Source organism: Hylobates moloch, unplaced genomic scaffold (genome assembly GCF_009828535.3).
Source record: "Hylobates moloch isolate HMO894 unplaced genomic scaffold, HMol_V3 SCAFFOLD_3, whole genome shotgun sequence".
Classification (NCBI taxonomy): Eukaryota; Metazoa; Chordata; class Mammalia; order Primates; family Hylobatidae; genus Hylobates; species Hylobates moloch.
In genome coordinates this window covers 102,380,374-102,394,338 of record NW_026652278.1, presented here as the reverse complement: position 1 = coordinate 102,394,338, position 13,965 = coordinate 102,380,374, and the positions used below count along the sequence as shown (strand labels likewise).

At 38.1% G+C, this 13,965-nt stretch overlaps 1 protein-coding gene across 3 annotated transcripts in view; it reads right to left on the bottom strand.

Annotated features, from left to right (window-relative positions):
- Nucleotides 1–13,325, bottom strand: part of RRH (retinal pigment epithelium-derived rhodopsin homolog) — a 29,099-nt gene extending 15,774 nt beyond the window's left edge. The window contains exons 1-7 of one of the 3 annotated variants that reach the window (XM_032145425.2): nt 13,062–13,325; nt 12,482–12,707; nt 10,770–10,924; nt 9,809–9,868; nt 6,381–6,522; nt 4,862–4,930; nt 4,160–4,479 (exon numbers count right to left, since the gene is read on the bottom strand). In XM_032145425.2, the coding sequence (XP_032001316.1) occupies nt 4,466–4,479; nt 4,862–4,930; nt 6,381–6,522; nt 9,809–9,868; nt 10,770–10,924; nt 12,482–12,695 (654 nt within the window). In that variant the 5' untranslated portion in view covers nt 12,696–12,707; nt 13,062–13,325 and the 3' untranslated portion in view covers nt 4,160–4,465. Of the gene's footprint in view, nt 1–758; nt 967–4,159; nt 4,480–4,861; nt 4,931–6,380; nt 6,523–9,808; nt 9,869–10,769; nt 10,925–12,481; nt 12,708–12,856; nt 13,001–13,061 lie in introns of those variants that run through there. The other 2 variants (XM_058436637.1, XM_032145344.2) reach the window with 2 other exon arrangements.
- Between the last annotated feature and the right edge of the window lie 640 nt (nt 13,326–13,965).

Below are 13,965 nucleotides of genomic sequence, written 5' to 3'. Positions count from 1 at the left end.
TTTGTCCAACACCTACTATATGGCATTTATGTGTCACTTAATTTTACTCCTTATAACAATCATGACAGGTAACTTACTCTTATCCTTGTTTTACAGATGAGAAAATGGAAGAACAAAAAGGGAAGAAACTTGCTCACAGTTGCAAATATACTAAAAGATGAAATCCAAAACTCAAGAGTTTTCTAATAAGCATTCTGGAACAAGCTGAATTTTCAGACTCTGTCTTCAATGACAATATACTCTGCTCTGTCTTCTTAGGACTTTTTCTTTCCAGAACCTTTAAGTTCTTAGCTAAATTCTACCACCAAGAACAAAAATATGAGGGTTATAAGAATAGTAAATGATATAAAAATATATTTTTGCCATGGTGCATACTCTTCTCCAAAAAAAACTTTAACAATGCAATAACCAAATACATAGATTTTTATAAAAGAACTATTTATCACACAGAAAACTTTTCTCAGCCCCACTTCACTGCTCTTACATTATTTATCAAAATTCAAAATAACCTGTGACAATGGCCATCACTAACAATGCTTTCACTTATTCTTTCACCCACATTCTCTTATTTGCTCTTTACAGCCCAGAAATAGAATATCATCGTCCTCATTTACCAACAAGCAAGCCAAGTCAGGATAAATGACTTGTCAAGGTTGGCCAATAATATGGAACTTGAAACGATGCATGCCTTATGCTGAAAACTTCTGCCTTTCTTCACCCATTCTAAAGAAAGATAACTGTTACTTAAATATCCATACCTGCCATAATCAAGTAAGTTGCAACAATATTGTGTTCAGTCTGTGAAAAGACCGAGCCATCTTCATTTTTAGAGTCTGAACTGTTGCCTAAATTATTTCTCAGCATTTTGGAGGGAAGATACCGAGACACCCTTCATAATAAGCCTTTGATAATTATGAACTGCTTTATGAGCTACTGAGGAAAGATTTTTTAGGACCAATCATTTCCACTTAGAGACCTCAAAGAAGGGCCTTTTCATAGAGGCCCTCCCTTAACAAATTTAATTGGGCTAAAGAGGAAAGGACTTTAATTCCCAGAATAAGGGAAAAGCTTATTAGCAAAACAAAAAGAAATACCAAGCACCACACATTGTAACCTATTTGGGCATCAGTCTTCTATCTAAGGAGATTATCAAGCACACACATCCTATTTAACAATAAACAAACTCAGGAAATCAGTATAGGAGCCAGCCTTAGTCCTCTAAAACTATTCGGATTAAGGTCCCTGTTTTCTGTTGACCATTCAAGTCTTTCCATTTCGTCTCCTTTTGCTTTTTTTTCTTAACAATTTAAATATCAGTGATAAAGAAGTAGTCTCCTTCCTACTTCCAAATCTCACTCTCCTAAAGGTACCAGTATTGTTTGGTGCATATCCTTTCTTAGGCTTTTCTCTGCTTATACACATATTCATACAAGTGTTTGAGGTTTCCTCCACTTTTTTCTTATAAATAAAAATGAGGGAAAAAATAAGTACAAATGTATATATATAATGCAACTTTGCAACTTGTTTTCCCGTAAGGCTATATTATAATATCCAAGTCAATAAACCCAGAATCTAATAAAGTCTAATTTATTAGTAGCTATGTACTTCATACCATGGATATAACATGATCAACTCCACCATCCATCTGTTAATTTCCCCTATAGTTTGATATGCACGAGTAATTAATATTATCTGATGATAGTAATCATTGTATACTTTGCCAAAGTATCTGAATTCAATCACTGATATTGTAAAGTACAGAATAAAAATATTCTGGATTATCACATTACAACCTGAAAACCAACCTGAACATGTTTTGTTAGAATAATAAGGTATCCCTATTACCTTTTTTCCCCATATTCTTTATGCCATTAACATTATTAAAATCTGATTCTCCTCAGTTTCCTAAAATCAGTAAACATTAGAGAAATGCTTAGATGCACCAAAGTTAACAGTGTAAGCATAAAACAGAACCACTAGAGGGCTACATTTACCCACTTAGTTTAATTTTATAAAAATCCTAGAATGGCACAGGAGAAACCTAAGATAATCCTTTTGCCTCAGTTCTCTTGCCTGTGTATAAACTCAAGATGAACAGGTTGATTTATCTGTCCCAAATCTTATAGCTACCAGTACTCACATTTTTATAAATGTAATATTGTTATACCTATACTAGAAAAGCGAATCTCATCAGTATTGTTTTCAAATGACCCTAGAGCAAAAAACATAATACCCAAGATGAAATCACTCCCTTTAAAATGTCTTTTATGTCTTTTCTTTCATTCAGTATGCAAAACAAAACTTAAAATTTTTGAATTTGCTTTGGGTCATACTACCTTCTTTTTCTGTAATAAGTTATACCTAGTTGTAGCATCCATGAAAAATTTTCCAGAAATAATTATTTCTAAGAACTGAGAAATATATAATTTCAGATAGTCAGCTTTCTGCTGCAGATGAAAGTTTTGATATGAGTGAGGTACATGCATTCAAAGTTCTTTTTTATGCTTCCTTCATGGGTGATACAGAAAAGCTATATTGGGATAAGGCTTAGAAATACATGTGAACTTGATTCAAAATGAAATGCCTCAAAAAAACCCAGAAACTAGGCCAGGCGCAGTGGCTCACACCTGTAATCCTAGCACTTTGGGAGGCCAAAGCAGGCGGATCACCTGAGGTCAGGAGTTCGAGACCAGCCTGACCAACATGGGGAAACCCCGTCTCTACTAAAAATACAAAATTAGCTGGGCATGGTGGTGCATGCCTGTAATCCCAGCTACTCGGGAGGCTGAGGCGGGAGAATTGCTTGAACCCGGGAGGTGGAGGTTGCAGTGAGCCGAGATTGCACCACCGCACTCCAGCCTGGGCAACAAAGAACAAAACTCCGTCTTAAATAATAATAATAAATAAATAAATAAACCCAGAAACTATAAGGAAAAAAAAGGAAAAGATGCGGAAATAAAAGCTTAAAGATGGACAGTGACCAAAAGATATATATAAGCTAAAAGGTAAAATTTCCAAGTGGTTTGTCTACTGATCTATACATTATTTCCATTATTGCCATTTTAGATTTATTTTTAATGTTAAAAAAACAAACTCTAGAAATGTTGCACTATTATTATTTGTCCTCGGGACAATGCCATCACCCTTTGGTGCTTACTAACATCTTTTCCAAACCACGAGCAAAAGCCCTGGCCCTAACACTCCATGAAAATTTCATCACCACAGTCCTAAATCAAATAATCTCCTGTCCTAAGCTGTAAAAGCATAACTGCCTATTCCTGTAAAAACTGTAATTTTCAACACATTTGCTCATCATATATATTAATGGCCTATGTATTCATCCTGCTGCAATTCCATCAATCAGAAAAAGATAAAACCCCAAATACTGACAAAGACAACACTGTATGCTCCTCAAATGAGCATTCAAGAGCATTCCTCCATGAGCATGTTAGAAAATTTAACAAATGATATAGAAACATCATTCCTTTTGAGAAGTGAAAAATGAATGGCAGAGTAAATGGCTCCATATCATGGCATTCTAACTTGCTACCACAGTCATTTCTTTACATCCACTAGCAATGGTGACCAAAACCAATTTCATTTTTAACATCCTTACCCAGCAATCTGAACATGTAGTATGCAATCGAATTCATGTAGTATACTACACGAATATTTACGTGTAGTATATAACACCTTAAACTTTTAGAGTCCCTTTAAAAAAGTAAAAATAAAATAACATTCAGTAAAACTGTTAATATTCCATTTATGTTGGATGAGAAAAATTAACTGTTTTTTTAGAAATTTCTTGCTATAGTTTTCACTTCAACAGAGCTACTCTGTCTTTAATACATTACTAATATGGAAAATTTTTAAATCAATTATTAATTGCAATTAGAGAAACAGCTTAACTGATTTATGTATTAAAATACAAAAGGCAAATACAAAGCTATCTTCTCATACGTAAAAGCCCAGGGTTTTGAAAGGCGGTGTCAACTTGTAAATTATTTTAAAGTACTGCTACAGTAGTCTATTTTTTAAAAGATCAGTAATATAAATAAACAAATCCTTTTCTTGATCTGCAATTCACTGGGTTTAAGCTTTAGTTATTCCTTTCTACTTTAAAAAATGGGTTTCATTTAATAAACACACTCTAAATAACTTAAGGGAATAAAACACTTTATTTTAAAAATTCAAATATGCTTCAAATGAAAACTCCTATCCATTTATTGAGCACCCACAGAGTGCCAGGCACTGTACAAAACATTAGAAAGACTTGTTCATGCTCTTTTAGAGCAAAATTCACTATTCCGTTGCACTTTGCATGATGCTGACATTTTAGATCCATTGTCATAAAATGACCAAGATCTTCAAGACTTGTTCAAGAAACAAGTTTCTAATCCATAGTAGAAACAGATCATGCAGGTTAATGCAGAAGTCAACTGGTGATGTCTGTCAACTGTTTCACTTAATGTCCTCTCCCTGATTAAGAGAAAATTAAAGTATTAAGGGCACAGAAAATGGATTTTTAATAGTATTATAACCTAAATCTCAAGTTTAAAATCAGCATTAGTTCCAATAATGTTTAGCAAACATACTTTACCAAATTTAACTGTCATTCATATTACACCTTTATTTTTCAAATTAATAATAAAGCAAAACAAATTAGAATTAGGCGAAAAAATTGAAAAGAAAAGGCAAAAAAAGTGATATAAAATGAAACCACAAATTAGGCTAAGCAAAGAACACCATGGTGTTCTATACACTTGCTGGCAGAGAAAATTAAACTTACGTAAAAACAGAAAATGCCAGATAATATCAATTTTAAAAATTAAGCAATTTAAAGACTTTTTAAAATACTCACCTCTGAAACCACCACCTCTTCCTCCTCTGAAGCCCCCACCTGCACCTCCTCTTCCACCTCTAAAACCACCTAAAAAAATTTATTAAATAATGCAAAATATTTAAATAACAATATAATATAAATAAACATTAAGTTATTAACTGTAAAACCTCTTATATTGATAAGCCTAAAAAGATCAATACAATAACTAATTATAATGAATAAATATAGATTCACATATTTTATCATGGAAAAAATTTTAGAAGATAAAAATGGAGAAACTATACTAGTTTACCAACTGGGCAACAGGCTAAAACCCCAGATTATTCCATTTCAATAAATTAGAAAAACTTGTTACTTTAAAGTATGATTCAGTCTTGTTAAATGTATGATTATTGCCTTAGCTCTTGCTTATGATAAATACTTTTTTGATTCAACTAAGGATAGTTTGATGGAACTGTGGCTTTTTATCCTAACAACAAAGGGTGGCAGATATGGGTGCTTTTGTTCTGAGGGTAAGATAATAAATATGATAGTTAAGGTCAATTGAGCTACATAAGTAAGAGTTTTAAAAAAATAAGACAGCTGTGAATTTTTTGAAATGTTAAATGATACTCAACATCAAATGAGAATAGGGGAATCTCTGTTCATCAAATTCTCAAGAAGGTACCCCTGAAAATTTTCCTACCTATATGGACACAAAAAAATACCTTTATAGAGTGAAATGGTGATTAAATTAAGAAATGCCAAAAGTGAGGCGTTCCTTCTCTTTTTCTGATCCAGTAACAAAAGCTGTCCGAGCCCAACTTTCAGCTCCTCTCCCTTTCCACTTTGGCTCTGCCCATTACCCCACCACTCGCCCACTCCCCAGAGCCCTGCTCATCACCTAGCTATCCATAATGATGAATGTGCCCAAACCTTGGGGGAAAGGCATACATCAAAACAGGCATACATCAAAATACTCCAAAACCTTGGGGGAAAGGCATACATCACAACAGTGAGATCACAGTAATGAATTTATTAGTAATAGTTCTTGATATGACATCAGAAGATATGCATTTTAATTCTTGGTCTGCCAATTGTTTGACTGGGACAAATTAATTTCTGTAAGTCTCCATTTCCTCATTCATAAAATAAGGATATCATCTATGTCAAAAGGTTTCGCTGAGTATTAAAAATATATACATGGAAATTAAAAGAATGTATGACCAGCTTTCAGCATGCAGTCTACACTCAATAATATTAATAACTAAGGAATTAAAATTAAGATAATCTTATGGTTTATTAAAATGCCCAAGAAAACATGAATAACCCAAAGAAATGAAGTCCCTCAAAAGTATACTTTAGTAGATTTTCTTCTTTTTAAGTAAGTTGTTGAAATGAAGCATTATTATTATGGACAATCTGCCAATATTTGAAAGCAGCTTTAATAAAAAGAACCATAAGGGAGGTTTGCTATGTACAAAGCTAAATTCTATTATATGAATTCGCTGTGAAAGTCACAGCTAATTTCATTAGAAATTTTCCCCAAGTAACTTACCGCCTCTGCCACCACCTCTGCCACCTCCTCCTCTTCCTCCTCCTCGGCCTCCCCTGCCACCACCTCTTGGAGGTCCTTTCTCACCTGGAGGTCGAGGTAAAAACCTCTGCAGTGGCAGCAGCTTATATGGGTCTATATAAAACTGGAAACATAATAGAAGCAATTAGTGTACAACTTGGGGGATAGTATAGTATAATCATTAAGAAGCTACATGATAGAGTCAAAACTACCTGGGTTCAAACCCCAGTCCTACCACTTTCTACCACGTATCCCTGGGTAGAGACTTAATTTCTTACTACCTTAGGTTTCTTTTTCTTTTTTTTTTTTTTTTTTTCACTTTAAGTTCTGGGATACATGTGCAGAATATGCAGGTTTGTTACATAGGTATACATGTGCCATGGTGGTTTGCTGCACCTATCAACCCATCATCTAGGTTTTAAGCCCCGCATGCATTGGGTATTTGCCCTATTGCTCTCCCTCCCCTTCCCCCCTAACCCCCGACAGGCCCAGGTGTGTGATATTCCCCTCCCTGTGTCCATATGTTCTCATTGTTCAACTCTCACTTATGAGTGAGAACATGTGGTGTTTGGTTTTCTATTCCTGTGTTAGTTTACCTTAGTTTCCTTATCTGTAAAATGGAGAGAATAGAGTATCTATCTCACATGTTTGTGTGATGATCAAAAAAGTGATGTATATAAGGCACTTGTACTTTGGCACACAATAAGCATTACATGCATATTAAAAAATCAAGACCAATTCAATATCATTTCTCTTTAGAAATAGATTATTTAACATTTCCACTCAACAGAACTGCCGTTAAGAAAAATAAAACTATTTTAAAACATAGCATTAAAATTCAGAATAATTTTAGTAAGCATTCCCATACTAGTTGTTTGAAATCTTTAATAAAGGATCAAAAGGGTATCTTCTGAACACACAAAGTAATGAAGGATATACAGAAACTATACCCATCCTATAATTGGGGTTAAAGACGACATTTCTCAGATAATGAGATGTAAAGAGCATATTGTATCATAGTTCTTCTACACAAAACACATGAGGATTTCAAAACTGTAATATATTAATAAGATCTCTGAATCCCTCTCTAGATATCACCTAGATATTACTCATCTTCCCTTCACAGCCCATCGTCTCAAAAATATTGTCTAGATCTACATTGTTCAATATGGTGGCCACCAGCCACAGTTGGCTTATATTTAAATTAATTAATGATTAAAAATTCAGTTCCTGAGTTATATGAGCCACACTTCAGGTGCTCAATAGCTACATGTGGCTAAGAGCTACTTTACTGGGCAGGGATTCTCATCACTACAAAAAGTTCAAGTGGAGAGCACTGGTCTACAAACTTCATAATAGTGCAGGCTGGGTAAGGAGGGCTGAATCTCAACATAGCAGGGGTTATGGAAACCGGGAGAGGTAGAATGTACTCAAGTTAGTATCTGTAATTAAAAAGCAAAAACCCAAAAAACTAAACAATAAGCCCCCAAATAAATAATTCTGAGAAATTTAAGTGATTTAAGGGATTCTGATGAATTTAAGTGGCTATTACCAGCATTTTTTTTTCAGGTCACAAGATGAGAATCCCTTTTCAGCATTGTTTCTTTCTGGGCTCAACAGCTCCAGGCATGCCAGAAGCAGTCAATCCCCTGAGTACTTGCCAAGGTTTCTACAACCGGTAGCCATATGCTAACAACAAGCTATTGTCTCCCTCTCACTTCCTAATCCATTCTGGCTCCTGGGCCCACCAAGGCACTGGCTCCATGACTCCGTGATGTCTATGTGGCTGTCTTCCAATGAATACTTTGCAGCGTTTTGCCATAGCTGAGCAGTCCCTCCTGGAAACACTCTTTGAATTTTTGTGATACCACTTTTATGACAGGGTTGTGGTTTGCCTTTTTTTTTTTTTTTAACTGGCAATTACTTCTGAGTTTCCACTAACAGAACTTTAGTTTTAAGAGGTACCCCAAAACTCTTCATAGGTGCTCTTTTCCTTTCATTCTTTCTTCCTACACTGTTTCATGTACTGTCTGTATACTTAACAAATTCCCAACTCTATTTCCAGTCTAGACTCTTCCTTTAAACTGACCATGACTGTCTCACAAGTACCTCAACCTCACTATGTCCAAAACCGAACTCACTATCTTCCCCCAATCCCCCTCCTCTGCATTGTTGCCCATTTCATTAATCAGTACCATCACCCACAAAGATGTTGATGTCAGACATCTGAAAGATGGTGATATTTTTTACTTCTTCAATTTCAATAGCTAGTCAACTACCAAGTCCTATTGATTCTACTTCCTGTACCTTTCATAAATCCATTTTTTCCATTTCCACTGTCACTAGCGAGTCCAAAATACCACCTCTTTTAGAACTATTATAGCCTCCTATCTGGCCCCTCTCACACAATATTGACCTCTTCCCAAGGTGCCTTTTTATCTTCCCAGTATTCTTTTGAAGCATTCATTTAACTGTGTTATCCCATTATTCAAAAATAAAACACAATTGAAACTAAGGTCTAAACTCTTTCCTGTCACCTGAAGGCTTAAGTTAATCAAACCCCCTCCTACCTCTCTGGTCTTAATTCACAACTTTCCCCACCTCTCCTAAATGTTTCATTCCTAACCTATATGTCTGCCTTTTCGTATCCTTTCAGTTGCGTGCTCTCAGAGACTGCACATACTGTTCTCTCTACTTGGAATGCACTTTCCTCTTCCTCTGACTAGCTCAGCAGCTCTCAAGTGTTTGCCTAACTACATCAAAATTATCCAAGTGCTTTTCCTTTTTAAAATTGAATCCTGGACCCTACTTAAGAGCTCCTAGGTCAAATTTCCAAAAGTGGAAACTAGAGGTACATCTTCTTAAAAGCTCCCCAAGATAACTCTGACATGCAACCAGGTGTGGAAATCACTGTTAGTCAACAATCAGGCCTCAGCTTCAAGCTCACTTTTTCAGGAAACACTACAGACTAAAAAGTTGGTGGCACTACAAAGCTTCTCACGGCAACCTGTATTTTTCCTTCACAGCATCTACCATGTTATTGAAGTTCTTGTGAAATCACTTAGTACCTACGGCCTCTCAAATAACGTAAGTTTTATAAATTAAGATTCTACCTAGAATGTTTGGTCATGAAAGCTTTTCAATAAGAGAGTTTTACATAAACAAAAAACTCTTACTCTAGCAGTTTACAGATTTTGGCAAAAGTTGTAATTTTTACTTTCTAAAGGCTGTATCAAATAAATCACTTTTAAAGATTAGTGTGTTCAATATTTATAGCACAGAACATTTCAGTTTAAGAGCTTTACTAGTGATACGTTGGGGAAAGTCTCAAGTGCTCCAAGCAGGACTTTCCTAAGATAGGTCATTCCTTTATAAAACCAAGGATCCCAAGTATCATAAGTTTGACTCACCTTCTGTAGTTTTTTAAAGGATGAAGCCTTCATGTTCTCTGACAATTTAACTGAAAAATACTGTTATTTTTATTAAGGAAAAAATGAGCAATCAAGATGAAAGACGATATTGAATGTTCTGAATTCATGTATAATTTCAAAAACAAGGTTAGAATGTACGGACATATATATGAAAGATAAGAAATGAATTTCCAGGGGCTGGGCATTGTGGCTCACACCTGCAAACCCAGCACTTTGGGGGGCCAAGGCGGATGGATCACTTGAGGCCAGGAGTTTGAGACCAGCCTGGCCAACATGGTGAAACCCCACCTCCACTAAAAATACAACAATTAGCCAGGCATGGTGGCGCTCATCTGTAATCTCAGCTACTTGAAAGGCTGAGGCACGAGAATTGCTCGAACCCAGGAGGCGGAGGTTGTAGTGAGATGAGATCGTGCCACTGCACTCCACCCTGGGCAACAGAGTGAGTCTCTGTCAAAAAAAAAAAAAGAAAGAAAAAAGAAAGGAAGGAAGGGAGGAAGGGAGGGAGGGAAGAAGGCAGGGAAAGAGCAAGAGAGAGAAAGCCAATAGAGAAACAGAGAGAGAAAGAAAGAGAGAAAGAGAAAAAGAGAGACAGAAAGGAAGGAAGGAGTTTCCAGAGTAGTGGGGGCACCAAACAACTTCTAATTCTACATTTCCAGTGGCACCACTACATCCAAATCAGCCAACTTAATCCTGTAGTACTTACCCAAATAGCCACCATCAATAGAATTTTCCAAAAAAAAGTCACCATTCTAGGGTCTGTCATTTTAATATCTATGGATGAATACATTCTCCCCTTGATTCTCCTTCATGGTCCAATCTGTAGCAATCCTGTCTAATTTAATGAAGCAACAACTTTAATTTATACTTAACTGCCGCCTCAGAAAAATACAAATAGCAACCTTTGAATATTATTAGGCCTTCCAATGAAAAAGGATACAAAATCTCTCAGTTGTCCAAATATTTCATCCACTTTTCCAATTTGTTCTTTGTTTTCTAAGTAAACAGGAGCATTGAAATAAGGCACCTTATTTTCATCTGTGGTACATTTACAAACTATGTCATCTTCACAGGGATGCAGGAACTCTCCTAATACTGAAACAGGACAAGAAAATGTTAAAACATAGAACTATTTCAAACGATACTGACCGACTACTTCTGGAAGCTTTCTTCTTGGCTACCTGGGACCTCATCATAACTGCTCTCCTCTGAGGCAGAAGACCACAGTCTTAGGACTTCCTGGGCTGGTATACCAGCTCCACAACACACTAGCTATGTGACCTAGAATAAGTTGCCCACCCTCTCTCTAATTCAGTGTCTCATCTTTAGTATGCACTAATAACATATAATGTATAGCTATACCTAATATACAGTAATGTAAGGACTCAATGGTATAACAAATGTCAAGTGCTTAGAACAGTGCCTGGCACATTGAGACTATTCAACCTGTAACAGTTATCTTATTATAACTTATTATCTGATTCAAAACTCTGCTTCATTCTCTTGGTTCTTCCTTTTCTTCAATGCCTAACAGAATCAGCCTTCATTCTTTTTTTTTCTCTTGCCTTAGAACTTTCTCATTCCCACTACCACCTCTTTAACAATGATTTATTGTTTTCAAGGACATCTGGAATCTCAAAATAACTACCTTTATTTCTAACTAGACTGTCACCTCACACTAAAACACTTACCACATTCCTGCAAAACCAACTCTTCATTCCTATCACCCAAGCTCTAAACCTGGAACCCTTTATTATCGGCATTAGCTAAGTTCTACCAATTTTGTTTCCTTGGAAATCTCTCTCCTATCTAACCCTTCCTTTTTTTCCTCACTGTCACCATCCTGATTCAGGCTCTCAAGGTCTCATGTATGGACTGGTACAACAGCTTGTGGGCTGGGACCTTTTATTCCAGAAACTGCTCCTTTCAAACCATCCTGCATACTCATCCAACCCATTCTTAATTAGACACTCTTCACCCTCTCTCCTCTTTAATGTAGAAAGTTTCACTTTCTGTGACTTCCATTCCCATCTCATTGTTAATTACTCTAAAACTACCCTAAATGGGTCTTTTTCTCGACTTCCTCTCTGGCAGTTTCCCTCTCAGGCAAATTGTTTTCTCACTTATCTACTTTTGAGCAGTAATAGAAAGTATGGGCTTTGGAGTCAGAATACTTGGCTTTGTATTTCTTTCTTTTCTGTACAGACAGGGTCTCTTGCTTTATTGTCCAGGCTGGTCTCTAACTCCCGGCTTCAAAAGATCCTCCCGTCTCAGCTTCCCAAAGTGTTGGGATTACAGGCGTGAGCCACCGCACCCAGCTTGTATTTCAGCTGTATCACTAATTGATCACTTATCACTAACCTTATGACCCTAGCAAAAAAACCTTAACTCTAAATCATAGTTTTCTCATCTGTAAAATCGGGGAATTAGGGATAAGTACTCATGATTACCTATTTAATACCTTCCTGTCAACCCTCAAGTTCCACCTCCATGATGCATTCTAAGTATCCCTCAGCTTTCTTGATCTCCCCACCCCACCCTTAAATGCTACATTCTCCACAGGCTTGTGTATCCCAAACTTGCTGACTAACAACACAAACCCCCAACCCACCACTACTCCTTCAAATAGGCTAAATATTGAAGACTGCATACAGACTACACGTTCTGGAGGTCCTTGGTCTTGGCCTTTGTTAAAGCCTCCGCGGCCACCCCCTCGTCCAAATCCTCCCCTGCCGCCGCCTCTGAAATTGCCGCCGCCTCCACCGCCGCCTCCACCTCGGAAGTGGTTGCTGCTGCCGCCTCGGTTGAAGCCGCCACCTCCACCACCTCGATTAAAGCCTCCACGACCTCCGCCTCGAAAAGACATTCTCTCTCCTCCCTGATGAAAAAAAACGACCCGTGTCTTCTCATCACTGTGGCCTCTGAGTACACTCCAACCCCTCGGAGCCGCGGTGAGAACACCATAAAGGGGACAAAAGCAGCCCTGTCACCTCACCCACGGTCAGACAGCCAGTGAGGACCACCAACCTGATGGGTGAAGAGTTTACTTCTCCATGGTCTCGTGAGCGCCGACCGACCACACACCAGCCTTGCCGCCCCAGGATTAGTATCTCCTCCCCCTACAGACAGCAAGGTCTTCGCACCGCACCCGCTTCCTTCCTCCCCCCCTCCCTCCGGCAGCTGGGTTCCACATCCAGCATTTTCAAACCCTCCGGCTTCTACGGCCACTCACCGGCGCCACGTGCCCCTCTGGCCCTGGCCTTGCGCACACACCCACCCGCGGGGTACTTCCGCCGCGCTGGAACCTCCTCGGCTACCGTAACGCCACAGGGTTTTTTAAAGACCAGAAACTTGAATAACTGGTTTGCAAAAAAAAAAGCCAGTCACCCGCGGAACAAGCAACACTGCTTCCAAAACAGCCTTTAGCGCTGGAAAAGTGGCAATAATAGCTAACCTTAACCACTAATTTATAACAGTGAGGTCAACTTGCCTAACGCTGAGCCGTGGAAGTGACGTATAACAGCGGCGTCCTTTGCAGCACTACGTCCCGGAAGTGCTGCGGCAATGTTGCTCTTGGAGATAGCTGGAGTTAGGGATCCGCCTTCTCTCCCAGAGGCGGGGCAGGTTTCTGTTTCGTTGCCGCCCTGACTGCCAGAACTAAAGCACCTTGCAAGGAATGAGGTTGGTTCTTGAAGTCCGCGCTGACTGGCTGGGCGCATTTGCGCATTTGCTTCTCAGGCTGCGAAATGGTCCGCAACAGCGCTCACGAGTTTGTTGCTAACTTCAGCAACTGTGCGGACAGGTCTCTGAGGCTTCTGAGCCGCGCTAGGTCCAGTAGATCTGGGCGCCTCAGAACCTGTCACAGCCGACGGAAGCGTTTGAGTTTCTTGTTTCTTCCCGACCTTTTGATTTTCGCACCATTGCGCGCTCAACTATGCCTCTTTTTTTGTCCTGTGGTCTCAACTAATTAAAGGAAGAAAAGCAATGCATGTGTGTGTGTAATTTTAAAGAAACTATGCTGCCTTATAGAAAACCAAGCCATCATTTTTATCTTTTGTACCAGGTATTCAAGTATGTTTTGAGCACCGACGGGCTGTGAAGCGGACTGTGCTGGAAGCTCCTCTTCATATTCTCTC